The sequence below is a fragment of the Bipolaris victoriae genome, assembly GCF_000527765.1.
Source record: "Bipolaris victoriae FI3 unplaced genomic scaffold scaffold_12, whole genome shotgun sequence".
In the NCBI taxonomy this organism is placed as follows: domain Eukaryota; kingdom Fungi; phylum Ascomycota; class Dothideomycetes; order Pleosporales; family Pleosporaceae; genus Bipolaris; species Bipolaris victoriae.
In genome coordinates, this window is record NW_014575380.1 from 288948 (window position 1) to 314211 (window position 25264).

At 51.5% G+C, this 25264-nt stretch overlaps 11 protein-coding genes across 11 annotated transcripts; 5 read left to right on the plus strand and 6 right to left on the minus strand.

Moving 5' to 3' along the window:
* Window positions 1-973: 973 nt before the first annotated feature.
* On the minus strand, window positions 974-1180 carry COCVIDRAFT_89467 (hypothetical protein; the record flags this gene model as incomplete). The annotated part of the gene is made up of 1 exon (XM_014704896.1): window positions 974-1180. One exon carries the CDS (start codon window positions 1178-1180, stop codon window positions 974-976), a length of 207 nt encoding a protein of 68 aa, XP_014560382.1.
* A 3835-nt stretch (window positions 1181-5015) lies between these two features.
* On the minus strand, window positions 5016-9271 carry COCVIDRAFT_34618 (hypothetical protein; the record flags this gene model as incomplete). Its single annotated transcript, XM_014704897.1, has 3 exons — window positions 5016-6197; window positions 6280-6389; window positions 6775-9271. The coding sequence occupies 3 exons, from the start codon at window positions 9269-9271 to the stop codon at window positions 5016-5018; spliced, it is 3789 nt and encodes a 1262-aa protein (XP_014560383.1).
* Window positions 9272-10070: 799 nt separating this feature from the next.
* Window positions 10071-10874, plus strand: COCVIDRAFT_34620 (hypothetical protein; the record flags this gene model as incomplete). The annotated part of the gene is made up of 1 exon (XM_014704898.1): window positions 10071-10874. The coding sequence occupies one exon, from the start codon at window positions 10071-10073 to the stop codon at window positions 10872-10874; it is 804 nt and encodes a 267-aa protein (XP_014560384.1).
* Window positions 10875-11577: 703 nt separating this feature from the next.
* COCVIDRAFT_89671 (hypothetical protein) lies at window positions 11578-12158 on the minus strand (the record flags this gene model as incomplete). The annotated part of the gene is made up of 4 exons (XM_014704899.1): window positions 11578-11612; window positions 11698-11761; window positions 11818-11930; window positions 12098-12158. 4 exons carry the CDS (start codon window positions 12156-12158, stop codon window positions 11578-11580), a joined length of 273 nt encoding a protein of 90 aa, XP_014560385.1.
* Window positions 12159-12436: 278 nt separating this feature from the next.
* COCVIDRAFT_89586 (hypothetical protein) lies at window positions 12437-13019 on the plus strand (the record flags this gene model as incomplete). The annotated part of the gene is made up of 5 exons (XM_014704900.1): window positions 12437-12595; window positions 12652-12667; window positions 12731-12793; window positions 12857-12869; window positions 12929-13019. The coding sequence occupies 5 exons, from the start codon at window positions 12437-12439 to the stop codon at window positions 13017-13019; spliced, it is 342 nt and encodes a 113-aa protein (XP_014560386.1).
* Window positions 13020-13321: 302 nt separating this feature from the next.
* Window positions 13322-13848, minus strand: COCVIDRAFT_89539 (hypothetical protein; the record flags this gene model as incomplete). Its single annotated transcript, XM_014704901.1, has 2 exons — window positions 13322-13459; window positions 13519-13848. The coding sequence occupies 2 exons, from the start codon at window positions 13846-13848 to the stop codon at window positions 13322-13324; spliced, it is 468 nt and encodes a 155-aa protein (XP_014560387.1).
* A 338-nt stretch (window positions 13849-14186) lies between these two features.
* Window positions 14187-18186, plus strand: COCVIDRAFT_89502 (hypothetical protein; the record flags this gene model as incomplete). The annotated part of the gene is made up of 5 exons (XM_014704902.1): window positions 14187-14395; window positions 14451-14570; window positions 14623-17699; window positions 17788-18086; window positions 18142-18186. 5 exons carry the CDS (start codon window positions 14187-14189, stop codon window positions 18184-18186), a joined length of 3750 nt encoding a protein of 1249 aa, XP_014560388.1.
* Window positions 18187-18638: 452 nt separating this feature from the next.
* On the plus strand, window positions 18639-19518 carry COCVIDRAFT_34625 (hypothetical protein; the record flags this gene model as incomplete). Its single annotated transcript, XM_014704903.1, has 3 exons — window positions 18639-18677; window positions 18850-18956; window positions 19044-19518. 3 exons carry the CDS (start codon window positions 18639-18641, stop codon window positions 19516-19518), a joined length of 621 nt encoding a protein of 206 aa, XP_014560389.1.
* A 114-nt stretch (window positions 19519-19632) lies between these two features.
* Window positions 19633-20148, minus strand: COCVIDRAFT_34626 (hypothetical protein; the record flags this gene model as incomplete). The annotated part of the gene is made up of 3 exons (XM_014704904.1): window positions 19633-19712; window positions 19747-19911; window positions 19977-20148. The coding sequence occupies 3 exons, from the start codon at window positions 20146-20148 to the stop codon at window positions 19633-19635; spliced, it is 417 nt and encodes a 138-aa protein (XP_014560390.1).
* Window positions 20149-20559: 411 nt separating this feature from the next.
* Window positions 20560-22593, plus strand: COCVIDRAFT_89356 (hypothetical protein; the record flags this gene model as incomplete). The annotated part of the gene is made up of 1 exon (XM_014704905.1): window positions 20560-22593. The coding sequence occupies one exon, from the start codon at window positions 20560-20562 to the stop codon at window positions 22591-22593; it is 2034 nt and encodes a 677-aa protein (XP_014560391.1).
* An 807-nt stretch (window positions 22594-23400) lies between these two features.
* COCVIDRAFT_89609 (hypothetical protein) lies at window positions 23401-23676 on the minus strand (the record flags this gene model as incomplete). Its single annotated transcript, XM_014704906.1, has 1 exon — window positions 23401-23676. One exon carries the CDS (start codon window positions 23674-23676, stop codon window positions 23401-23403), a length of 276 nt encoding a protein of 91 aa, XP_014560392.1.
* Window positions 23677-25264: the final 1588 nt, after the last annotated feature.

A 25264-nucleotide genomic window follows, 5' to 3' on the forward strand; every position in this document is an offset into this window, starting at 1 on the left:
ATCCTTGGCAATACAACGCGTACATTGAAACGCATTAAACATGTCACGATACCCTGACTTTTGATCGCATGAGGCAAGCACATAACACAAGACAAATTACAATACCATAATGCTCGGTGTAAGTAATGGTTGTGACTAATTACATACCACGGACCGCATATCGATCCGAGTTTTTTTTTTCTTCCAGAAGGAGACATACACGGAGAGTGGAGATATTGTACTATTGAAATCATAAAGAAAGAAAAGAAACAAAAGAGTACAAGTCATGTGGAGGAAACAAAATAATACAGTTGGGGGGGATATAACACGCGCGTATGGTGCGTATGGTGCCTTGTGGCTATCCCTTTTCTGGCTGAACAGAACTTCTTCCCCCTCCTCCCTCCGGAAAAGAAACCCGCCCCCCAATCACTCAAAAAAAAACACCGAGACGAATCGCCAAACGTTCCTAGCCTGGTTAGGATAAACGGGAGAAAGGAAGAGAAAAAAACGACATTTCATGTTTTGTTGCCCATCGGACCGAAAACCACAACTCGGGCCTTTTGGTTGTGTCTCTCAGGAAATGTGGGCATCGCATCCATGGCTGATCGGAGAAGCCCGGTGCACGTGTTTGCTCACTTTCCAGGTTCCCTCTTGTAGGGGGAAGAGGCCTTGTGTCGACTTTACACGGCCTTTTGTCGGTCGACTAATGTTTTTTTGAGCGTTGGTGCCTGGCGCCTTGTCTTGAAAAAGCCGTAAAGTAGATTTTCACCCAAGTCTTCCCGAGAATGTCTCCCTTTGAGGTTTCAGTCCCCCGCGTAGTACGTGCGTGCCCTCCGCCGTCCATCCCTTCCGTCCTATCCGCCGCCCCCGTTGCTGGGCCCCTGGTCGCGCTTCCAGGTCAAACCCTCCAGTCCCCGCATATCTCGTCTTTCCCACAACCACCACGTAAATGGACTCTTGAACTCTATGCAGGCACGCTTTTTTTAGGCTCCTCTTACTTGCTAACCTTTTTCCACATACACCCTGTACACATCCCCTGACTTCGGTTGTTGACTTTGTGCTCCCGCTGAGTCTCGGGGCATGGGTGGCCCAACCGTAGTTTTTCGGCTTCGTCGCAGATTCGCAGTATAGGCCCATTGTTGGGCTGCGGTTGGGGGATCCAGTGGTTACACACGTGTATGGTATAGACGATGTAACACATGTTCAGGTCGGTGGGTTGATTTCGAGAACTCGTATGTCTTGATACTTAAAGACAAGATAGTGTCTGGTAATCAATATAGTAGGTGAGAGAACCAGGCTGGATGCCTTCTATGAGAGGCCTTCAGTCCAAAGATCTCGTTGTCCTGTGGTAAAGAGTGGTGTAGCGTTCTGTAAGGCGCTCTTCCCTTTGTAATGGTCGACGGTTCTGCAATCGACGACAACACGATGGCTGATTAGATCCCTCTGGTGCGCTGCACAATGGCTCTCCAATTCGTTCGAAGCCAATCTTTCAAACCCCTCGCAACATTACCGGAACGGCATCACAACTCCACGGGAACAAGGCGGAACCAGGTGTACGATTAAAAGCCGGGGTACGATCCGAATATTAGTAGCTCGAACCAGGAGAGGGTGTCCAGATTAGCGAGCTGCTAATCGTTATGTATGCCCTCGTGACGAGACCCACAAAGCAGCCACGATCCAGTGACGGTAATGACGTTAACGAAGCGATAGGATGAAAAAGTAACTTGCCTACCCCGGAAAGCAATGATGGCTCTATGCCGAGACAGAAAAAGCAGAGGAAAAGAGACTCTTCAAATAATTGAGGGGGAAGCAAAAATGATAACGAAAATTGGGAAGAGAGAGAGAGAGAAAAAGAGAGGGGGGGGGAAAGTGATGCTGGTAGTGGGGGAGCAGGAGTGAGAGTCAAAGTAAGCTGGCTTGCTTTTCGTCCCTCCCCCCCCCCACCATTGACCAGAAGTATTGACCAGACATGATTAAGACTTGTCGTTAGCAACGAGTCGGGCAATAGAGTAAAGGCAAAAAAAGCAAAGACACTTGGAACGCAGGCGCTGGTTGCACGGGCCAACGTCTTAGCCCCCCTCATCCTGCATTTCTGTTCACACCCTTACATCGTGTGCGACAGCCGCACCAACGTATCCCTTCTTTTTTACTAGGTCCTTCTTACGAGAGATAATCTGTGGCCAAATGGGCTGACAAGCGTCAACAAGGGAGGTGACCGCTGACTGACTACGTAAATAGTATTGATTAGTAAAAAAAAAAGACGGGCATGAACAAGGAACCACGGTGTTGATTCAGAAGGACATGACTAAACGCCAGCTGTGTGGTGCGATTTTGACCTGCTGCCGAATCGTGGCTTGGTGTTGATGTTGACAAGGGTATTTCTTTTTCTATCCTTTTTTCCATCACTTTGCAGGCGGGTGCCGAGGTAGCGTGAAATACGGATAGTTTATTGTTTGTGGTGCTGGCATGACGTGCGACGGCGTGTTGCGAGCGGCATGCTTTGACTTTGGCCAAGATGTGTGAGATAAAAGGGGGAAGAAAGCAAAAGAGACTCTCGCGAAGCAGTGACGATGGTTCGCGCTAGTCCATCTGCAGGAAATGCGCGATGATCCCATCTCGTTTGCTGCGACCTCTGGTAAACTTTGCTCAGAACACCAGTCTAGACTCCGTCGTCGGCTACTGTTGTCTTCACACTCCTTTGATCGTGACTTGTAATTGCACTGCGACATGAGCGGGTCCGCCTGACATTCGTCATCCAATATTCAGCTCGCAAGATTCCGCAACCAAGGCAAGCCCTGTGACACGGCTGAACCTTGATGGCGGGTCGCATCCGCGTTTTCGAGAAAATACCACGGAGGGAAGGATCGCAGCCGACGTCTGGGCTAACGAATAGGGTCAAGTCATCGCTGGACGCCTCGAACAGCTATCACACTGGATCGTAGATTGACAGGGTTTGAGACTTTGTATCCGCTAGATTGATAGATGCCCAGATCGTCTTTCCGATCTCAACCTACCCTACATAGTTCCACGATTGCCGCCACAGAACCATTATATGGTCATGCTAAGTACATGGACTCCAGTCCTCTCGAAGGCATTCGATCATGTGGTCGCACACCTCCAGGTCAATCTGTAAATCCTTGAGTTCTAGAAATCGTGCTCGATTTTCATGAATTATTGGTGTCTGAGTATTACAAGCCTGCATCTCAATCCCAGACGTCTGAGACTTTGTCTGGCTCCCCTTTTTGTCCGTCCATGTGACCGGCACACATGCTGTCTCAATAAGACATAGTTATATTATCCGCTTTTCATAGCATCGTTGTAATCTGTCATTGCATCTTGAACACCAACATACGCGTCATTTGTCGTAAATTATTAAAGTGGAAGGGACCGTCTCACACACTGACCCGCTCACGCCATGGCTACTGCTACTCCCCCCACTCAATGGCACCGAGAGATCTTCATGCGTATTGGAACTTGCGTAAACATCCAACATCCTACGCATACACATGCCTAATGTGGACAATCCCATGTAGAATTTGCGAAATGCCATTTCCAACAATATGCAACCCCCCCCCCCCCCCCCCGACCAAGTATCGTTTATTGGCAGGCATACTTTTCCGAGTATCCGCCATGTGTAACATCCTACAAGAAGACCAATGCCCGAGTTCGAATACCGAGGTGTGAGTGCTTGTCATCCTTCAGCTTGAGGCAGGGCAGCCCTGTCAGTAAAATATCCGACCGTTCCGCTGCTCCAGCTGCGAGAACAACCTCAGAAGGTTAAAACGTCCTGAAGCTGTGCTTTGCCCATGTGGCTTAGAGCGGTGAGTATATGATTCCTTTTTTCGGAAAATAAAGAAAGTAGCATGATGTTCTATTGAAACCACAGGGTTATTATCGGTGAGGAAGATCATGGCAATTCAAAAAACACGCTTACAATCTGTGATATCGGTGTTTGGAATGCGCATGTTGTTTTACCTGCTTTTCTCTTTTTTTTCTCCCTACAGCTTGGCCTCCTAACATTGGACAAATTGGTATTGAACTCCATCTCAGATTGATATCCATCCCCGTGATGGACGCAAGTTCATATGCTTCCATTAACTGGTTGCGTTTCCCGGAGCTAAAAATTTCCTCTGCGATACTTGTGTCGAAATTGCCATTACTTGATGATCTGTGTTAGCTGGTACGGGCTATCTGAAATGGCTACATAGAGTACTTTTGGCTCAGAAATTGGTCCAATAGTCAGTCAAGGAGATGTTAAGAAAGTTTCTTCAGTGCTGAAACCTGAAAACTCCTCTCTGCGTCTCGAGACTTTCAAAGAAGTTGATTCTAATACTGAGATGGTCTCCGTATCTGGGAGTTATTTTTTGGTTTTAGAGGGTGAGAGATTCGAAGTTGCCATTACATGAGGCTCAACGACCGTATGTTTCACGCGTGGTAACTGGAAAGCATATCGTTTAATATCCAGGTAGAGAAAGGCACATCAATGAATTGCAAAGTCATATTAGAAAGCAGGATTGCAATGCCTACATGATAGAGCACGTACGTGCAAGACGATCTTCCGTCGTACATGTCCATCAATATAGTCAAATCAAACAATTCAAGTCATACAAAGCCATATATTCACATTGGATTCAGCGCGAAGTAGATCACACAAAGAAGATAAGAACAGAATTACTCACCAGCAGACTACAAGAATCTGACAAAAAAAAAGATGAAAAATGGATACATGGCATCCACTCGACTCAGAAGAGCTCTCATAACATTTAGCAACTGAAAATAAAACTAGAAGAAAAATTGACATAGAAAAAAACGCCCATAGGTCGATGATTCTCTCGACGCTTCTCCCGTGCCTTGGTATAGCCTAAGTCCATTTCTTCCCCAGAGAAGACAAATAAAAAAAGAAACCCGGAAAACGCCGCTGAGATGCTTTAGCCCCACCCCATTTGATAGTACAATGTTACACCTTCATTACACAACACTCTCGCATGGCCGGAGATACATGCACTGTATCTGCTTGCATGCTTGGGCGTCTGATGCTACTCGGGCGACGCAGCATTCGCCGGCTCCACGCTAGCACTCATCCTATTCCTGTCTTTGCCGCCGCCGCCCAGGCTGAGTTTGATCTTCTTCTTCTTGGGCGAATCACCGCCGTCGTCTGCGTCGCGATCTCTCTTACCCTCGCCCCTCTCGCTGTTTTCGCTGTGCTTTCGGTCGAGATCTGGTCTGCTACCCGTCTTGAGCTTGACTTTGAGGGTACCGCCGCTACCGTTTGTAGATCTATCTCGGTCGGCCTTCTTGATGTATGAGCTCTTTTTCTTGATCTTGCGACGCTCGGGTGTATCATTGTCTAGGCCGAGTTCGTCTGCGTCTGCATCGTCGCCGGCAGCGAGTTTCTTGGTAGGCGAGATGCCTTTAGATTTGCTGCTGGTTTTTGGAGCTGGGACGTCCTGAGAACCGGGTGCGGGTGTGCCCATTCGGCTTCCGAGTGGCGTATTGCCAACACCCGAACCTGAGCCATTTTGTCCTACAAGCTTTGCCATTGCATTTCGTGAACTCTGTCGCCCACTTATACCCAAGCACTTTTCCAAATGTTGTGCGAATCGCGTGATGAGCAAACTGCGCTTGCAGTTTGGACAGGTGTGCCATGGAATATACGAAGCTGGCTTGCCGCCCGTGTTGAGCTTGATTTCCTTGGTGTCGCCACCGGCCATATCTGTGTCTTGCGATCCGGGTGTGCCGACGCTCTCTTTCTCAGCATTCTTTTGCTGTTGCTTAATAAGCTCGCGCTCCTTCTTGCTCTTGGCCATGTCGGTAGGAAACGGGTTGCCGTAGACATCGTGACCCGATCTCTGTACCCAGGGATAGAGCATACAGTACTCCTTGGTCAAATCAGGGTTCTGCATGCCCTTGCCCATGATGGGGTACATGAGGCGCGGCAGCTTGCAATGCGGACATATTATCTCAGGCGTCGTCTTGAGCGGATTCCCCTTGAGAAATACGCGCCCATTCTCATATTTCGCTGCTGGGGTCTCTGCGATGGGAATTGTTGTGGCGCCGTTGGTGTTTTGCTTCTGCGACTGCGGCTCGAGGTTGGCGAGGGCGATTGATTCGGCCTGGGTGGCAGCCGACTGCATGCGGAGCAGCTTCTCGGACCGGTGACATGATAGCGCGGTGCCATAGACGATGTTGCTCAGTAGTTCGTCCAATATATCCGTCGTCTGCGACAATATTAGCAGGACGCAATGACTTTGTCAAGGACGCATAACAGAGGAGGCGGGTTATGGGTGGAGACCATCATACCAGTTCTGTCAGCGCGTCCGACGGCAGTCCGACTGCAGAGGCGATGCCCTCGGCCTGGTCGTCTGCCAGCCGGTCCTCAGACATATCGCGCGCGCTCTCTCGCTCTGTCACTCTTTGCTCGCCGTCGACGGTGCGTGTTGGGGAGACGAAGCGCTGGCACGGCACATGAACGGACATAGATACACTGAGACGTTAGCGTTAGTCGCGGGAGTTACCCATAGTACCCCTGTCCCCGGGCCCGGTTTAGCGCAATGCACTCCCCATGCAGCCCATTGCGAACCTATCTGCCCTACCCCACCCCCATTACGCACACGACCGACATGTAAAGCGCATAATATTATATTCCCAACGGTTCCAACAGGAAACCAATGCTATCCATTCTTCGCGCACCTATAAATATATATCTATTTAGAGTAATACTTGGTGCCTTTCACCTCACTTCCCATCTCGCTAACCGACCAATGCTACTGCCCGCTGGTCTTACAATGCACATGCGATCCGACGGCGATATCCCTTGTGCCCCCACAAGGCTCAGCATCCTGTCCACAGCCAGGTTGGCTACAGCAGTCGGCATACCCTCTGCGAGGTTATAGTTGCCCGTGGTGACAAAGCCAACCAGGTCCCCCTCGTCGGGAACCAAGGGGTAGTCCTCCTCACCGGCTCTGGGCGGGCCCTGGTCTAATTTTGACGGTTCGAGTAGTCTTCTTGCAAGCTGCCTTTTCGGATTACCACTAGGCTTGACATCGCTAGGCCGAGATCCCTTCTTGTTTAGCATGCGCTTGTCTTCACCAAGTGGCATTAGTGACACCCATTTACTTCGCAGCTCTGCGTCTGCAGGCAGCCGGTAGATACGAGCGCATTCTGTTGGAGTACCACGTTGTATCATTGTGATCTTTACAGCGAAGACGCAGGTTGATAGTAACCGGCTGTCAACCAAAAGATGTCCATCCACAAGTTTTTTTGCCTGAACAGACGACAGCTGACGCAGTGGAGTATACCCTTCCTCCGATCGCTGATGTGAGAAGTCGGCAGTATTGTGCGTTGATGGCAAGAGTCGCAACCATTCACAAGCCCAGGGCTCTCCCACTTCACCCTTCCTGCCGTTGCCAAGATCGATGGTGGTCCACTCTATCCGCTTACCCTTTGGGCGCTTTGTCCACTCGAGCTTCCTCCATTGTCGCGTATGCAGTTCCCAGGCCCAGCCAGCATCTGTATTGGGGAAATCGTAGGGGAAGTGCGGTACTGATCGCTCAAAGTCGACTTGTCGTCGCTCTTTCAAGCCGCCAAACCGCGGATTCCCGCCCGTGGAGACGGGGTAGCGCATCATCTGTCTCCATACCGGCGTAACACATTTCCACGGAAGCAGTATTGTCCACGACCTGCTCTCTCGTGACGTAAATACGAGGGCCGGTATTTTTGGGTCCGTCGGGTGCGCCTCAAGGTCTTCGCCAAGTGTGCACGCGCTTCTTCGGCGATTGATGGATTTTTGAGATGGCATGGTTCGCTGGGCGGCCAGCCTAGCGTCCGTGTTGAATACTGCCGCGGCCTTTTGCGTCTGGTCAATTGGCCAGGTTGCTAGTGCTTCGGTCAGAATCGTCATGGACTGTTGATCTTGTGCTGTTGGTGTCGTCGAAGGAGGGTCGCGGAGCCGAGGGTCTGTTATGTCAAATGCCAGCAGCGCGCCCGCTGGCAGCGAAGCAACATCTGTTACCAGGGCTAGCAAAGGCCACAGTGACTGTGGAGCACCGGCATCTGTGTCAGAAGAAGAGGATGTGGGATGAAGTACAGAACAGAGAGTTTCTGCTGCAGCAGGACCCATGATCTCGATGGAGCCAATCTCGAAGCGGGCATCCTGAACGATAACTGGTGGCTTCTGTACTTTGGCAGCCCTGATGACCTCGTTCCAGAGTGTCAAGAAAGCACTCGGATGCACACGAATGAATGCCCTCCTCTTGTCTTTCTCCGACTCTGCCACACACCAGACGATGGTGACGTGGGCGATCCTCTTCAGACGATTGTCCTCTCTTTCGTGTATCCAGCCTTCCCAAGTTCTGGTGCCATGCCTCCACTTCTTCGCTCTCCCTCTATTCTGCCATGGATCTTCTGCGCTTTCTGCACCAAAGTGTAGTCCCTTCAGCAAGCCTGTGAGGCTGGCATCAGTTCCTTGGAGACTAATAGTGGACATGTAACTCATGTCCCAGGCCACGGCTCCGCGCTGAGTTGCAGCTCTGTGAGTAAGACGGTATGCCTTGGCAGCTGGCTGCAGAGGGAGGGCAAACCGCCACAGAGGCGCTTTGGGGTCTGTCATTCTTGCGCGCTTCGTATGCCATAGATGTGTAGGCAGCCATGTCTTGTCTCTTTGCCGTCTACGGAATCGCGAGGGAGGAGTATGAGGAGTTGCGAGGGCAGGGAATATGCGTTTCGACTTCGTCTTTGGAGGAGGTGCTGGCTTTGAGGCGTCTACGGGGGGAGGGTCCATGGTGGTGTCTCCATCGTGATCCTGAGTGTGAGTTGCTGCGCAATTGCCTTGCTTTCTCTTCTTTGCCCGCTTCTCCCAATTCTGCCTGCTTTTCTCCCGACCCTCATTGCGCAGATGCTTCTTTTTGCCCTTGCCCATACCGCTACCGCTGGTGCCTCTTGAGATTGGGGTGTTGTCGTCCTTGGCCTCCTGTCGCGCCCGTTGTCGCAGTCTCTTGGGTACACGTGTGGGATTGTGGCTCGCAGTCCTCCTGCGCAACTCCCTGGGGACATCTTGGAACGCGCGCCGTGACAGGGCGTTCTTGGCTACCTTGATGGCGCCTTCCAGCGACTTGATTTCGTTCTCGTGCGACTTGAGAAAATTTGCAACGTTGATTTCGCCATTGGGATACGCGTTGCTGGTGGGCGTCGCGGGGATGACATGCTGGGGTCTTTGGGGAAATCGGGCGCGTTTGGGGGCATTGGCGGAGCCCGTGGTGGAAGTGTGCTTCCTCTTCTTTGCATTATTTGCCATGGCCGCCAGTCATCGTCGTCGGCCGCCTGGTCCTGTGCTTAGGATGACGACGACAACGGCAACGGTGAGCTATTACCTACTCTGTGCTGGGACGAAAGTATCGTACTTAATTCGTAGTGGGGCGATTATGGCGGTTTCGCTTAGTCAGTAGTGGGAGAACTCTAAATAGGTCTAATCTAGCCAATCTAGTGCGAAACTTACGAGCATCTTGGCTGTGATTGGTGCATGGACGAGTCCCCCTGCCAACGAGCCACTCATCATGCGTTGGTGCCATCGGTAATGAAGGCGCTAGCCGCATCCCCACACCAACCGTGTGGCGCGCAGTTGCATTGCAGTTGCAGTTGTGATCACGGTAGCACGTGCCATGCCCGAGCAGACCGAGCGCCGGTCGAATGTTAGCTGGACCCTCACCCCTCAGCACTGACGCGTCAGAGTCATCCAAACACCCAGCCCAGCAACTGTATTTCGTTTCATCCTAACCCCCCTAGCTTAATCATTAAATTATGTCCATTCACAACATCCTCATTTCGCGAGCTTGCGGCGAGGCTCCACTTTCTGGCCGCCCTGGTGATTACAACGTTCCCCTGCATTGCGCGCAGCTACTGCTGTGCCCTGTCCCTCTCGTGTCTTAGACAAGGCGTGCGCTTTCATGTTTTCCTGCACTCGGCCTGACCACAACAACATCACCACCACCCCCTCTGCACACACAGTGTCGAGCATTGTTATCCGAGCCCTCCATTATTCTTCCACACTCTCTACCTGCTGTGCCTAGTTCATAATGATCAACTCATACTCTACCATGTCTCCCTCATCCTCCGACCAAGTGTGCAAGTCTAGCTTCAGTCCCTTCCGATCCCCCTCGCCTAGGAAGAGATTCGCCCACGAGCGCAACCAGTCCGAGGCAGTCCAGCGGCCACGGCCTATGAGCATTTCGAGCAACTCGCCAGCAGTCCAGCATAGCAAACGAGCCTCCATCTACGTCTCGGACGCTTCCGTCATCCTTGCCCAGCGCACACCCATGGCTTCTCCTATCTCGTCTCCCGACTCCATGTATGACCCCGCCCTTGAAAGCCCAGATGCCATCGACCACTACGCCATCCTGGAAATCACCCCAAAGGCAACTACCGACGAGGTCAAGGCTGCCTATCGCCGGTTACGAGTTGTGTACTTTTCAAGCGATGCCAAGAAGTACCGAGCCCTACAGGCTGCCTTTGACACCTTGATGAACCCCGAGACCCGCGAGGTTTATGATGCAAGCTATCAACCCCGTGCAGCTGCGCCTACGTCGCTTGCTAGCATCGGCGAGATCCTGGATCCCGGAAAGCATTGGCGACAGGACAGCGCCCACGGCGACGATTCTGCAATTGCAGAGGAGGAAGAGGAGGAAGAGCAACTGCAGCAACTACAGGAGGAACCCGAAGAGCAAGAGGAGGTCCGCAATGACGACCCGAATTGGGGGCTGAAACATTACAACCCTCGCTACGAGCCAGTTCTCGGTACGGAGCCATACATGTCATATATTCCTCTGCCTACGAATCTGTTGCTCTTTTGTAGAGGACCAACATACGAGGGCAACTTTGCATTCAACGCACGGCCGAACTAAGGCACTCTCCTACCTCCTCGACTACCCCATCCAACCCTCCTCCACTACAACACGTGTCGACACGGCAATTGTCGATTTTCTTTACGATTTTTTACACTCGCTCAAGCCTCGCATTTAACGGTCTTATTTCCTTATATCTATATTGTGTCACGGGCGGCAGTCTGTCTCTATCACTCTCGTCTTCTCTCTGTACCTATTCTCATTTGCTCTCTCTCTCTCTCCGCGAGTCACCATGTTCCCTTCCATCCAATTGAAGGTCCTTTTTTCCAAAGTTGCGTCATATAGATTGACCCTTAGATATCCCCTCCAGATACTGAATGATAATGTATCCAATATATATATATATATATATATATATATAAATTCCACTGACCATACTTTGAGGATCAGTGCCTCGGCTGTTCTTGATGTAGCTGCTTACATGATATATTTGTGTGTATGCTTTTTTATCAGTTTTGAAAGGCACATTGAGTCTGGTGTTAGCCAGTTTGTCAATCAACTAGTGAGGGACCAAAAACAGCACAGGAGTCAATGACATCACGAGAGTAGAAGTATAGCCCGTGGCGAATAATGCGAACCCAAGCTGCATTGCTGATATCAATCTCTATGATACAGAACACTAAGATGCAGATGCCAGTCTCTGGTTCTTCCTTTTCCTGCTCTACAAACTTGCTACATGCTACATCTCGTCTGAGCGAGCCGCTTACTGGTCGAGCTTTACGGGGAAGTTTCCGGCCTCTATTACACATATCAGCTGCTGGCTCTCTAGGGAGACGTCGGTGCAAGCGGCACGTATGAAGCAAGGAGTATAATGGGTACTCACCACGCTGGTCGTCCCATCGCGATGTCCAGCCGCTGGGGCACAGAGATTTGTAGGCCAACTTGAACTACGTCCATCTATTAGTACACGCCTTCATTTCCCATGATTCCAAAGGATGCGCACCTGGTTGCAGGGAGCAAAGTCCTCGCCCTTGGCATTGATGCACTTGTGGTAGTCGACGTAGTTTTGCCAGCAGTGCTTGGTCTGGTTCTGGTTGGGGAAGCGGGCATCGAAGCCTATATGCGCCCAAGTCTGTTAGCACCGCGTTTTGCACTCCCAGAGCTCCAGATAACCGCCCTCGGCAGGGGTTCAACTATAGAGAGATTGCGAAATCGGCGTACCAGCTGTGAAGGGACGAGTTAGCTTGGTGTCTGCGATGCGCAGAGTAGCGGGAAAAGCTCACCAGTGACGAACTTGAAGGGCTTGGTGACTAGCTCCTCGCCGTTTTCGCCGTTGTCAGACATGATTGCGGTAGTGCGTCGGGGGTTATTCGAGGTGGTGGGGCGGCAATGGCAGGCGTAGTTGGGCAAAGTGGTGACGGAGGTGAAGTTGTGAGGTTGCGATCATTCCACCCGAGACGCTTTGTCCACACACAATTCGCTCGGCGTTTTCCGGGCAGTCAAGCTCCGCGAGCGAGCTCTCAGCGTGCCTGTGACGAAACCCGTGAAGCCCTTTCGATCCCCAGCGACGACGCCAACTCTCCACTCCCGACCCCAATTGCAAACACAGCAATCCTCCAACCATGTTCAAAGCCACCCGCGCCCTGTCCATGCAGCCAACTCGCATGATGGCCATGCAGCCATCGCGAATGATGGCAATGCAGCCCACGCGGTTGATGGCCATGCGCCAGAGCCCCCAGCTCTTCGTGAGGCAGACCATGGCCCTGCGCAGCCCCGTCCCCGTACGTTCTCTTGCCTTTCTCTTGATTCTGGCGAATGGCTTGCTAACAAGGCGTAGAAGGAGGAGCACAGCGGTAGGCCAATCACAGCCTGGCTTTCGATGCCGCTGCAACCAACTTGAATTGACAATGCAACAGCCCACACCGTTTCGCAGCGTCTCCGCCAGCTTAAGAACATCCCCACGGAGATTTGGCCCCTTAGTATGTTGAAGCCCTCCCTCTTTTTGGTGCTTGCAGGGATCCTTTGCTAACCTCATTCCTTAGTCGTCGTTCTCGGGTAAGCCCCTCATTTCCGCATCACCTACTCACTGTACAGGTGGTCTGATATACGTGTAGCGTCGCCATCGTCATGGCCTTCTTCTCCATTACCCGAAAACTCTGGGTCGACAAGACCCTCCGCCTCAAGAGGCAGGGCAAGCAGGAATAGATGCTTGGAACAGGTCTCCAGAAATGGCGGAATCGGCGGGCTTGGAAGGGCTCCAGCGGCCATGTGTATAGGTACAGCATACGGGACTGAGTCCTTGTCAAGTTCAGAAATCAAGCATCGGATTTCCTTTGTGCTATGCCTTTGTTTCTCATATGGTGAAGATTGGCACGTCTGGTAGTAGTTGTTATCGCTCAAATCAAGATTGAATAATTACTTCTAATAGCATGTGGTATCAAATGCACTTTTCCCCAAACGCCGGCATACACCATACTAGACACCTCATTCAAGCCAAACAACAGACTTCATGCTGGCTTAGGTCCAGCTTCATCCAAACCCTCCAGGCCTTGCATGGGGTCCATGGGTCCATTTGTCTCATCCTGGGCCTGCTCATTGGCTTTGCGGTCCTCCTCACTCACAGCATGCTTCGCCAACCACCCCTCCTGCATTCTTGTCAGTGCACCGGTTGACGCACGAATATGCTTGTATTGAAGACACGTACCTGTTCCCAAATAGCCGTCTTGCTGCCTAGTCCTTCGTTTGCATCTTTCTGTGGTTTGGCTGGCGCTACCTTGATCACAGATCCGTAGAGCTCGCTCCGATCCATATTATCAATCGCATCGACCGCGTCGGCTGCAGTTTCAAACTCCACATATCCAAATCCACGATGCTGCTCGCCCTGGCTTTGGTTTTCTGGCTTGGGAAGGTTCACCTCGACAATGTCGCCAAAGGGCAGGAACGCGTGGAAGAGCGTTTGTTGTGTTACCGCTTGGTCGAGCCCGCCGACGAATACTGTGGCCTTTAGTCGCGAAGTATCAGACAGGTTGGACATGGTTGCATGTGGTGTGCGATGCGATACTGGTTCACAGAGTAGTCGTGTTGTAGAGATTGAGTGGAAATTCGATATCACGTGGCCACTTAGCGGGACCCACACATCGGGCGCCGCCCGCGCGATGGACCAGGGAAGGACAGGTGGATGATTGCATGGTGAAGCACGTCGTTGCCTCGAATCTCACTCCGCGCTTCTGACACAATTCCGATTCTCCTTTCTCCCACTTCTACGTCTTGTCTCGCTCTACAAGAAATTTCCATCAGTTCCTTGTTTTGTTGCTTGTCAATTACCCAATTCTCTAGTCTGACGCCATTGAGGTGCAAGCACCGCCCACCGTCATGGTCCGTCTACGAGAAGTCCCACGGACGGCCGCTTTTGCCTGGTCGCCCGGTCCAACGCAGCCCCTCATTGCAACTGGAACAAAGGCTGGAGCTGTAGACGCCGACTTCTCCAACGAAACCCAGCTAGAGCTTTGGGAACTTGGCTTGGACGACAGTGAGCAGGGCGTTGAGCTCAAGCCAGTTGCGACTGTAAGCGTAGAATCACGGTACATGGGCAATGGCATCTACAAAAGATGGAGCAGCTACTGAACATTTCTCTAGATTTAACGACATTGCATGGAGTCAACCTAGTGAACAATACCCCCATGGAGTAATAGCGGGCGCGCTCGATAGCGGGGTATTGATACTATGGGACGCGGAGAAGTTAAGGGCAGGTGAAGGGTCAGAGCATTCTCAGCCCAGCGAGTGATTACGCAGAGCTGACTTTGTGCAGTGACGAAGCCGAGATTGACCAGATCGAGAAGCACACTGGCCCAATCCAAGCGATACAATTCAACCCATTCCGGCCGAACATCCTCGCATCCGCAGGCGCCAAAGGCGAACTGTTCATTCACGACATTGACGACGAATCCAAGTCGTTCCGCTTGGGCAAGGCTGGAGCCAACCCCGACGAGTACACCGCATTGGATTGGAACAAGAAGGTTGCGCATATTCTTGCGACTGGAAGCAGTGGTGGCTTTGTCACTGTTTGGGATGTCAAGTTGAAGAAGGAGAACCTCACACTGAACCACTACGGGCGAAAGACTGTCAGCGCAGTATCATGGGATCCCAATGTGCCCACGAGACTGGCCACTGCCATCCCAACCGACCAGAACCCGCTTGTACTGGTTTGGGATCTGCGCAATACTAATGCGCCCGAGAAAACCCTACAAGCGCACGATCAGGGTGTATTATCCCTTTCGTGGTGTATACAAGACAGCGACCTTCTCCTGTCCTGCGGCAAGGACAATAGGACAATTGCTTGGAACCCTCATACTGGTGAGCTTTTGGGTGAATTCCCTGTAGTGACCAACTGGACTTTCCAGACGAGATTCAACCCTGCGAACCCTAACCTCCTCGCAACCGCCTCCTTTGACGGCAAGATTGCGATCCAGACATTACAAAACACTACCGCTGCTGCAGACCACAAGAAGGCAGCCACCCAAGCACCCGAGGGAGAGGATTTCTTTGCGCAGACACATGCAGAGCCCCAGGGCGCATCGTTCTCGCTCAAGACACCCCCAAAATGGCTGAAGAGGAGAGCGGGTGCGGCTTTTGGCTTCGGTGGAAAGTTGGTACGATTTGGCATCGTTGACAACAAGTCAAAGGTCTCGATTTCGACTTTTGCGGTAGACTCTGAAGTCAGCACAGCCAGCGAAGAGTTCGACAAGGCTTTACAGGAGGGTAACTTCACTTCAATCTGTGAATCAAAAATATCAAAGGCAACCAACGAGGAGGAAAGGGCTGACTGGACCGTAATTGAGACGCTGATTTCAGAAAACCCACGCAGCAAACTCATCGAGTACCTTGGCTTCTCCGATAAAAAAGAAGAAGAGACGGAAGAGGAGAAGACGGAAGACAAGACCAATGGCGATGCAGATGCCAATGCTGACGAAGGTGCCTCGTTTTTCGATAATGCGACCAACGAGGGCAACTTTCTCTCCGACCTTGCGGCTTCCAAGGGCGCGAAGACCAACAATCCCTTCCAGATCTACACTGGCTCGGAGTCGGAGGCGGATACCAAGATCACTCGCAGTCTTATGCTAGGAGATTTCAACGCGGCATTAGACGTTTGTCTGAAGGAAAACCGACTGTCAGATGCTTTCATGATCGCTATCTGCGGTGGCGAGAAGTGCATCGCCAAAGCACAAGCTGCATACTTCAAGAAGCAGGCAGACGCGCCAAACTATCTTCGCCTTCTTGCATCTGTTGTTGGAAAGAACCTATGGGATTTCGTGTACAACGCTGATCTCAAAGACTGGAAGGAAGTCATGGCTACCATCTGCACATTTGCCGACCAAGCCGACTTCCCTGATCTGTGCGAGGCCCTTGGTGATCGTCTGGAGGAGGCCTTCTCAGAGGGAAATGTTGCCTACCGCAAGGATGCATCTTTCTGTTACTTGGCTGGTTCCAAGCTCGAGAAGGTCGTCGTCAACTGGGCGCAGGAATTGCAAGAAAATGAGAAGGCTAGCATTGAGAAGACGGATAGCGACAACAGTTTCTCTATCCACGCGCGATCACTGCAAGAGTTTATTGAAAAGGTCACCATTTTCCGAAAGGTGACTGACTTCAAGGACACTGAACAGCAAAAGGATGCCGACTGGAAACTCGAGCCTTTGTACGCAAAGTACGTCGAGTACGCTGATATCGCATCCGCCCATGGACAGTTGTCGATTGCCGAGAGGTACTTGGATCTACTCCCTGAAAAGTACCCAGCAGCAGATGTGGCGAGAAATCGTGTCAAGCAAGCGACAAGGAAGGCCACAACTCAACCAGCAAGTGCCCATAGGCCCACTCAGTCTACTGCCAGCGGACGACGCCAGGTTGTGGTTCCCTCGTATGGTCAACCTGCCCAAGCAACACCGGTACCACCTCAACAGACGCCATACGCTCCAACCAACCCACTCCAGACACAACCGGGAGCGTCGCCTTACGCCCCAATCAATCCTTTGTCGCAACAAGCCCAAGCTGCCGTACGATCACCGTATGCGCCAGCGGGCGCAGCGTCTGGTAATGCCTACACCCCTGCTGGCTATCAGCCATCTCAGGCGTCTGTACCCCAACCAAGTTACGGTGGCTTCAACCAGACCCCACAGCAAAATCCAATCGCACCTCCGCCACGCAACTTCTCCAACTCTCCATCCATTGTACCTGCAGCCAACAGAGGCCATATTCCAGCATGGAACGATACGCCAGACTTTGGCCCGCCGAAACCAGCGTCACGCCGCAGTACTCCGATGAATGCTGTAGCCTCTCCATTCCCAAACCAGCAGCAGCCAATGGCAGGTCCGCCACAAGGTCCGTTTTCCCCTGGAGCAAGGTCAACACCACCCCCACCACCAAAGGGTCCTCCATCTGGTCCTCCACGAGCAGGCACTCCAAGTCAGTACGCCCCATCGCCAGCAGCTAGCACCTATGCTCCTCCACCACCTGCTGGTTTTGCGGCACCACCACAAGCACCAGTACAACGTGGAGCATCGCCATACACACCTCCAACAGCCGCTGCACCACCCTCGAACCGCTATGCTCCCGCCCCAGGATCGCAGCCATCGGCTCCGCCAGGACCAATGGCTGGGATGCCCCCGCCGCGCAACATTGCACCACCACCAGGTCAATTTACCCCCGCGGCATCGCCTTACGCACCTTCACCTGTCCAGCAAACGCCTCCTCCTGCCGCCGCAGCTCCCCCACCAAGAGGCCCTCCACAAGGCCCCCCACGCGCTGGACCCCCTCAAGGAGGTCCACCAAGACCTGATTCTCAGCCCAGGACTGAACAATCCCAAAGTGCTGCCCCAGTAGCGGCCAAGCATCGTAAGTGACTTTTAACCCACCACAATGAATCCACTCTCCTCCATCAAACTATACCTACAGTTGAGCAATTTTTGCTAATTTCCAAAAGCTGCTGGTGATCGATCACACATACCCGATGAAGCTCGGCCAATCTATGAGATTCTCGATGCAGAGCTTCAGCGCGTCAAGAGCAAAGCCCCCGCCCAGTACAGGCAACACGTTGCCGACACTGAGAAGAGACTTAACATCTTGTTCGACCATCTTAACAACCAGGATCTTCTCAAGCCGGACACTATTCAGCAAATGAATGAATTGGCAGCCAACATCCAAGCCAAGCAGTTTGACACGGCTGTTGCCATCTTCTCGGAGCTGATGACTAACAAGACGGATGAGGGCAGCAACTGGATGGTAAGTTGAATACCAGGAATTGGCGTTTTGAGAACATGTACTAATTTTGGAATAGGTTGGTGTCAAGCGCTTGATTCAATTCAGCAAGTCAACTGCTTAGGGGGGTTACGCTGCTGCAAAGCTCAGAACTGTCCCTGAAGAGCCCGTTGTGGCGTGAGAGTAGTATGGATGATGAAGGTCGAGACGATTGAAGAGTTTTTGTGCGCCAATATCATGTATGTGACAGAGGATATGCAATATACATTGAGTCATTATCCGTGTGAGTTTGATTGAGATAGTGGTGACGACCATAAGAATAGAGACAGTCAGCATGTGGTGTCAATCAAACTTTGTAATTGCTTAAGTGCCTGTGGAAAAGATGCATGGCGCAAACTAGAGGATGGTATTCAAAAATGAAAGCGGTGATGTGATTTCGCGTGTTGGACGAGGTGGAGAGGGGCTGCCCATGTCCCACCTGTAGATGCCAAGATGCGGCCATTCGCGCTACGGGGAAGTGCACTAAGAATCTCTCGAGTCTCCGCAATTGCAGTTCAACACCACAGCACAGCAACCATGGTACACATATTAAGTCGCATGCGCAAGTTGCGCGAGGTGAGCAATCTACTTTTACAATCGGCTTCTGGTCATTGAATAGGGCTGACGAATATTACAGAAGGTATGTTGATTTCTGCCACGAGCACCTCCGAAAGCGCCGCCCGCAGTCCGACATGCGAGGTTGAAATGCGTAAAAAATACAACAGACGGCTGATAGTGCTACTCACAGTTGCTATGGATAAGGTGCGGGCCTGGCGCTCTTATATTACCGAAGGAGGTATCCAAGATTAGCATGGAGTTCAACACGAAGATTTATGGAGGCCACCGAGGGGCAAGGTATGCTCGAAATTATCCTCCAAACGGCCCAGACGATGGATCAGTCGATTGGGACAAGGCGACGCCGCATATTAAGATTGCGAACAGGAAATTCTGGCGTGAGATGCTACCGCGAATAAAATACCGAAACCCATCCGTCCCAATTCAAATTTCACGGCACAACGACGCAGACGGACCAGCGCTCCTCCACATCTACACGGCTTCGAAGACCCAACCCGCAGCCGGTACTACCAACGCACCTGTAGCACAGCAATCGGACTCTACACCGCCATCTGGTACACCGAATGCACGCAATACTCTCGTTCCTGATACGTCGAAGCCTACATATACGATCAACATAAGGGACCAGATGGAGAGTGAGATCTTAGAGGCGCTGGTTGCGCAGACTGGTGCGCAGGAGATTAAGCCGACAGAGCAGGAATTGGCAGAGATGCGGGAGATTGCCGAGTTCAAGGAGAGGAGTGAAGCAGACAGGATACAGGTCAGGGAGAGGTTATTGAAGGAACGCAGAGAGGCTGAGCTGCTCAAGTTGGCGAGGGGAGAGGTACCGGCAACAAACTAGGCGTTTCGACATGACTGGGGAAACATGCCATCTTGGACGAAGGAGAAACATGTGGAGTGAATGGACGGCATTGGCACAGGGTCCGTATTGCATTCGATTGGCTCTGTAGCTGAACTACTGTATAACATGTACATTTTCAAAGACATAGGCGTAGGATGAGTCCAAGACGTGCATTTCAAGTTGCAAGCAGCAGCCTCTTAGCATCTCGTCGCAAACCCGTGAAATTACGTCCCATTCCGTATTCCGCGTCCTGCATCATGCAACGAACTGCATAGCACATGACGCCATTGTTTGTAAACATGCAATCGAGGTCGCGTGAAAAGAGCGCAAGGGCGAAGCTATCGAGATGAACGATGCTCAAAGTTTCACACAAAGTCGCGCCAGAAGCAAAAGCTGCAGTACTCGGCATAACGAGAATATGTAGCCGACTGGGTTAGTCCCAAGCATCAATGGCCGACGGCCTAGCAAAAGGGAGACGGAATCAGTCTGCCTGACAGACAACCATACACCGAGCTCAAACCTTTCGGTGAGCTCAGGCTGCCGGAAGCTGCCAAAGTTGTTCTCCGCTCCTGTCGTCCGAAACAATCTACCGGGAAGAAGATGGCTCCATAATGGACGAGCTGTCAGCATCTACAACCGATACACACTGCCGCAGAGAGCAAGCCCTCTGGGCGGTGGATGGGAGATTCTGACACAGGGCGTTGGTGGAGAGAACAAAGCTTGAGGCCGACGAACTTTTTTTATGCGATCCGGCAAATCGTCGGCGCGCCGTCCGTGCTAGCGCCTTGGCGCGAAACTGCTGCTTCGGAGGTGCCATGTTGCCCGCAGCCTACCCACACCCATCTAACGCCCGACTCTCACTACCTGGTAGATCGAGAAGGACGCATTCACCTTCCTCGGGCTGCTGCCTACTTATAAGAAAAAAAGTAGGTACACTGCTTCTTCTCTGTACCCTGCTTGCGACCCTATCCGACCGGGGGTATACTGCTTTTCTGTAACGCGACTCCCTTATTTGACCATCCTCCCGCAACCACCTCCACCATGGTCGACCTATCCATCGATGAGGCGAACAAGATTCGCCTGTCCATGGGCCTTCCCGCCCTCCCAGGTGGAAGTGCTTCCGCAGCGCCCGCAGCGCCCTCCGGTCTCGATTTCAAGCCTGCCAAAGATGACGACGGCTCGGACGGAGAGCCTGCAAGCACCATCGATACGCGTCAGGCCGCTGCTTCTGATAACTGGAAGAAACTCGAGGAAGAAAGATTGGCCAAGATCAGGCGCGAGGAGCGTGCCGCCGCCATTAAGAAAGAACGCGAGAGGGCATCGCGCTTTACCAAACTCGAAGGCAAGGGACTGGCGGATGAAGCGGACGTTGACGATGACTTGGCTTGGTTGAAAAGTAGCAAGAAGCGCCAGAAGAGGATCGCCAAGGAAGAACAAATGCGCAAGGAGCTGGAAGAGCGCGAGCGCCAGGCGCTTGAGGCTATGCAGTACACCGATAAAGACCTTGCGGGCGTCAAAGTTGGACACGAGCTAGACGAGTTCGACGACGAGGACCAGATTTTGGTGCTCAAGGACACTGCAGTCGATGCCGAAGACGAAGATGAGCTCGAGGCGGTTGCGCTGAGGGAGAAGGAGCGGCTGCAAGAGCGACTCGATTCCAAGAAGCGAAAGCGTGTTTATGACCCCAACGACATAGACGAGTCGGGTCAAAAGTCGATTTTGGCACAATACGATGAGGAAATTGACGGCAAGAAGAGCAAGGCTTTCACACTAGATGGCAAGGGCCGGACTGTCGAGGCTATCCAGGCTGAGGCTGAAGGTGCTGCAAAGCCAAAGAAGGTTGCCATCAGTCTTGACATACTCAAAGAAGATGCGCCTGCAAATGATTACATGGATGTTTCGGAGGTCAAAATGAAGAAACCCAAGAAAAAGAAGAGCAAGAAGTCCAAGCGGGAGCGTGTAGAAGATGAGGACGAAATGCTCGCCATGCCTACGGAGCCTGCAGCTGACGACATGGAAGTTGATGGCGGAGAAGCCGCTGCACCACAACAGAAGAAGAAGAAGGTTTTCGACGAATCCTTCATAGACGATGATGATCTTCAGGCAAACCTTGCGGCCCAGCGTCAAAAAGCCCTCAAAAAGCGCAAGAAGATGCGACCAGAAGATTTGGCACGACAACTGCGCGAAGAAGCTACCACCCCCCAACCTGACATCCTTGAATCTACCGAAGATGGAGATGTCGGGTTAGTCATTGACGAGACGACTGAGTTTGTTTCAAATTTGGGTGCGGCTGGTGATGAAGAAGAAGAGGCACGCCGGAAACGTAGAAAGTCAAGCCACATCTCTGAAGGCACCAAGTCAATGGGCGACATTCCAGTTGCTGACGAAGATGGCGATGTAGAAATGGGCCAATCATACGCTGAAGCAGCAGAAGCAGAAGACGCAAGGAATCGCAGCGTCTCACGTGCTCTTTCCACCGAAATTACCGAAACAGGTCTCGAGGCTGAGAAGACTGTTGATCAAGGTCTAGGCGCCACGCTTGCCCTGCTCAAGCAACGAGGACTGGTCGCCGAATCTGACGCTGGTGAGAAGAATGCCTTGTACCGTGAACGCCAGAAGTTCATGGCCGACAAGGCTAAGGCCGAGGCGGAAGCTGAACGTCAACGCAAGATTGTTCGTGAGCGCGAGCGAAATTCTGCCCGTTGGAATAACATGACGCCTCGCGAGCGCGAAGAATGGGCCCGCAAGAACAACACCAGCGCAGACATGGTCGAAAGCCGTCGTCTCGCCGAGCTCTTTAACAAGGAGTACACGCCAAACATCGAGCTCAAGTATGTCGATGAGCATGGTCGTCAAATGAACCAGAAAGAGGCGTTCAAGCAGCTCAGTCACCAATTCCACGGCAAGGGCAGCGGTAACACCAAGACGAAGAAGCATCTTGAGAAAATTGCGGCTGAGAAGAAGAAGATGGCCGAGAGTTCGCTCGATTCCAGTCGAAGCGGAGGCGGTGGTTTGGGCAACGCGTTTGACGACCAAGCCAAGAAGAAGGGTACGGCTGGTGTCCGCTTGCAATAAACCTCACCCGAGTCGCAAATTGCGCTTCGAGACATACAAAAGGTCAGTAGCTCTCGAAAGCTGTATTTTTTAGAAACTTGATCATTAATGCAAGATTGGTTATAGAGCGGTTTTTTTCCTCTTATTCGAAAGTGATGACGGTACGATACCAGTGGTTTTTTTGCGTTTGATACTGATATACAGGTCATTATACGCTGGTGCTAGGTCTTGACTAGTGGACAGTCGGTCATCTTGTAAGTTTTGTTAAATGTATGATGGTAAGTGTTTGATTAGCACTGGTACTTAATGTACAGGTGAGTTTATGCTTAGTGACGTGACATGCACAAGGTATCCAGCGCCTTGAAGAGAAGAAAAAAGTTACCACTCTCTTTGGGACATACTCAAGCTCGTCTGAATCGACTGAGCCTGCCGATCCAGATGGCAAATTGGGTCGATATGCCTGAATGTCATGATCCTCCGACTGTTGCTTACGTGCTCATATCAAGGCTATGATTCTACATAAAACCATATGATAGCAATTGAAGTAGATTTACAGCAACGTGAATACAGATGATTACTTTAAATCATTGTCTCATTTGAAACCAAAAATCTACATCTGCAACTCTTGCAATTCGACATTCCAGTCTAAAGAGAAGAGGGTATAAAGAAAACCCGCCAAAAAAAAGCGGAAGCTTGAAGAGAGAGAAGAAAAAACCCCCCTCCCCTCCATGATAATACATGCCAAACTATGCCCCTATTCTGATTCCGCCCCAGAAAAAAAAGACAAAACGCCCGTATATGCACATACACACATTTCTTCCAACCTACTCATACACCCCCCATCGCCTCACCCGCCCTCATCTCAACATAATACCCCGGATCCGGCCGTCTCGCCTGACGCATCTGCTCCTTGCTCATCGGAACCGCCACCTCCTTGACATCGACCAACTCTTTTATGCGCATGATCTGGCCCGCGACTGATTGCGAGACGGGATGGTAGACGGTTGTCATGCGCTTGCGGAGGCCGAGGGCTTTGAGTACGCCTTGGGTTTTGGCGGGCATGCCGATGCCGGAGCGCATGAGGGTTATGCGGAAGTATGACATTTTTTTGGGTGTGTTTTTGGGGGGTGTTTTTTTTTGTGGTTCTGTACGCGCACCGCGAGTGTGGATGGGTTTCGGCGCGTTTGAAGATGGGTGGTGGGTGAGGTTTCGTGTGGTGGAGGGTTTCTTGGTTGGTTTTGGTGGGCGGGCGGAGGAAAGAAGGACGCTGAAGATTTGTTAGAGAGTGATAGCAATTGATGGCTTCGGTGTTGTTTCGGACAGTTGCTGGTTATGTTGTGGCGTTCACAAAGCTCGTTTGCAGACTTGCAATCGTCGTTGTCGTGGGCTTTTCCGACGAAAGAGTGATGGGGGAGTGGGCTAATCCCAAGATGGTTTAGGGGGCGGATGGGAGCTAAAAGCCCACCTTTCCATGCTCGTAGTCTTTACTCCATCGCTCGTATGAAGACGGCTTTAAATCACGATTTATTGTTACGGGATATTCTATCAATTCAAAAGTCGTAATGAATAGGTAGCGGTAAGCATATACTGACAATCACATTCTACGGTCTACCATGCAAGCTGCCTTCCTTCCGTATTGCTGAACATAGTGCCACGAATGCCCGCTTCTACAACATGTCTCGTAGCGGTACATTCACCAATTTACTCGGAAGGTAACTAGCCTCCGCTGCTATGATTCAGGGGTACTTAGCCTATGGTTATGCTGGGGGGAACCACTTTTGCTTTTCCCCTGTTGCATGCGTCAACTCGTTTGCTAGCACGGTACCGGCTCTATGGGTTCCGCGAAACGACAGAGCAGCAGCATGCTTTGATAGTTCAACATAGCTTGGGGGTAAAGATGGGTTTGTCGTTGTTCAGATGTGTGATCATTGGAGTTCAACATAGTAGTGGGTCTGAACTACTTGTCTGCATAAGGTATGATGATATATATTATCTCTAGTTTTTCGAACATGTACTTCCCTTGACAGTTTGAGCGGCTTGTTGTCCAAAATACCTTTATCCGATCGCTTGTTCATTCTTCTACAATATTCAAGTTTCTCGCCCTTTTCATCTTTGAGATGATACATTTTTCGTTAGTCGGCTGCTGTCCCGATGCTTCAAACGATCTGTCTTGCGGAGATTTTACCCGTCTGCATGCAGTTACCCAGGCATCCACCCATTGGGGACATGAAACAAAACAGGTCAGAGTATACAAGTTTATACAAGCCTACCGGAAAATGTACCAGATGCAGCTAGTCTATGGGCAAGCACCAAATGAGTAGCCTAGTCGCGGCACCGGGCCATCCTTTCCAACGGGCTCAAGCCACTCCCGATAGCCTGGTCGGCACTGCAGAATGTTCCCATAGTGCGAATATGGCCATCCCTTTGTTGGAGTCTCGGGAAGTCAACAACTCGAGCTGGAGAAAGAAACAAATGTGCATCTCCGTTCGGGAAATGGAAGGCAACATTGCCAACGAAGTATTGACCTGCGTTGCATGCACCTGTTCCGTTTGAACGGCATTTTTGACCGCTTCTCTTCTGTACAAGAAAAGAGAAGTGAGGTGGAGAGGAGGGAGCGAGACAGAATATAAGTGTGACTCTGGACCGGTCTATAATGAGATGTAGGATTGGTAAATCGGAGTAGACATGCAGT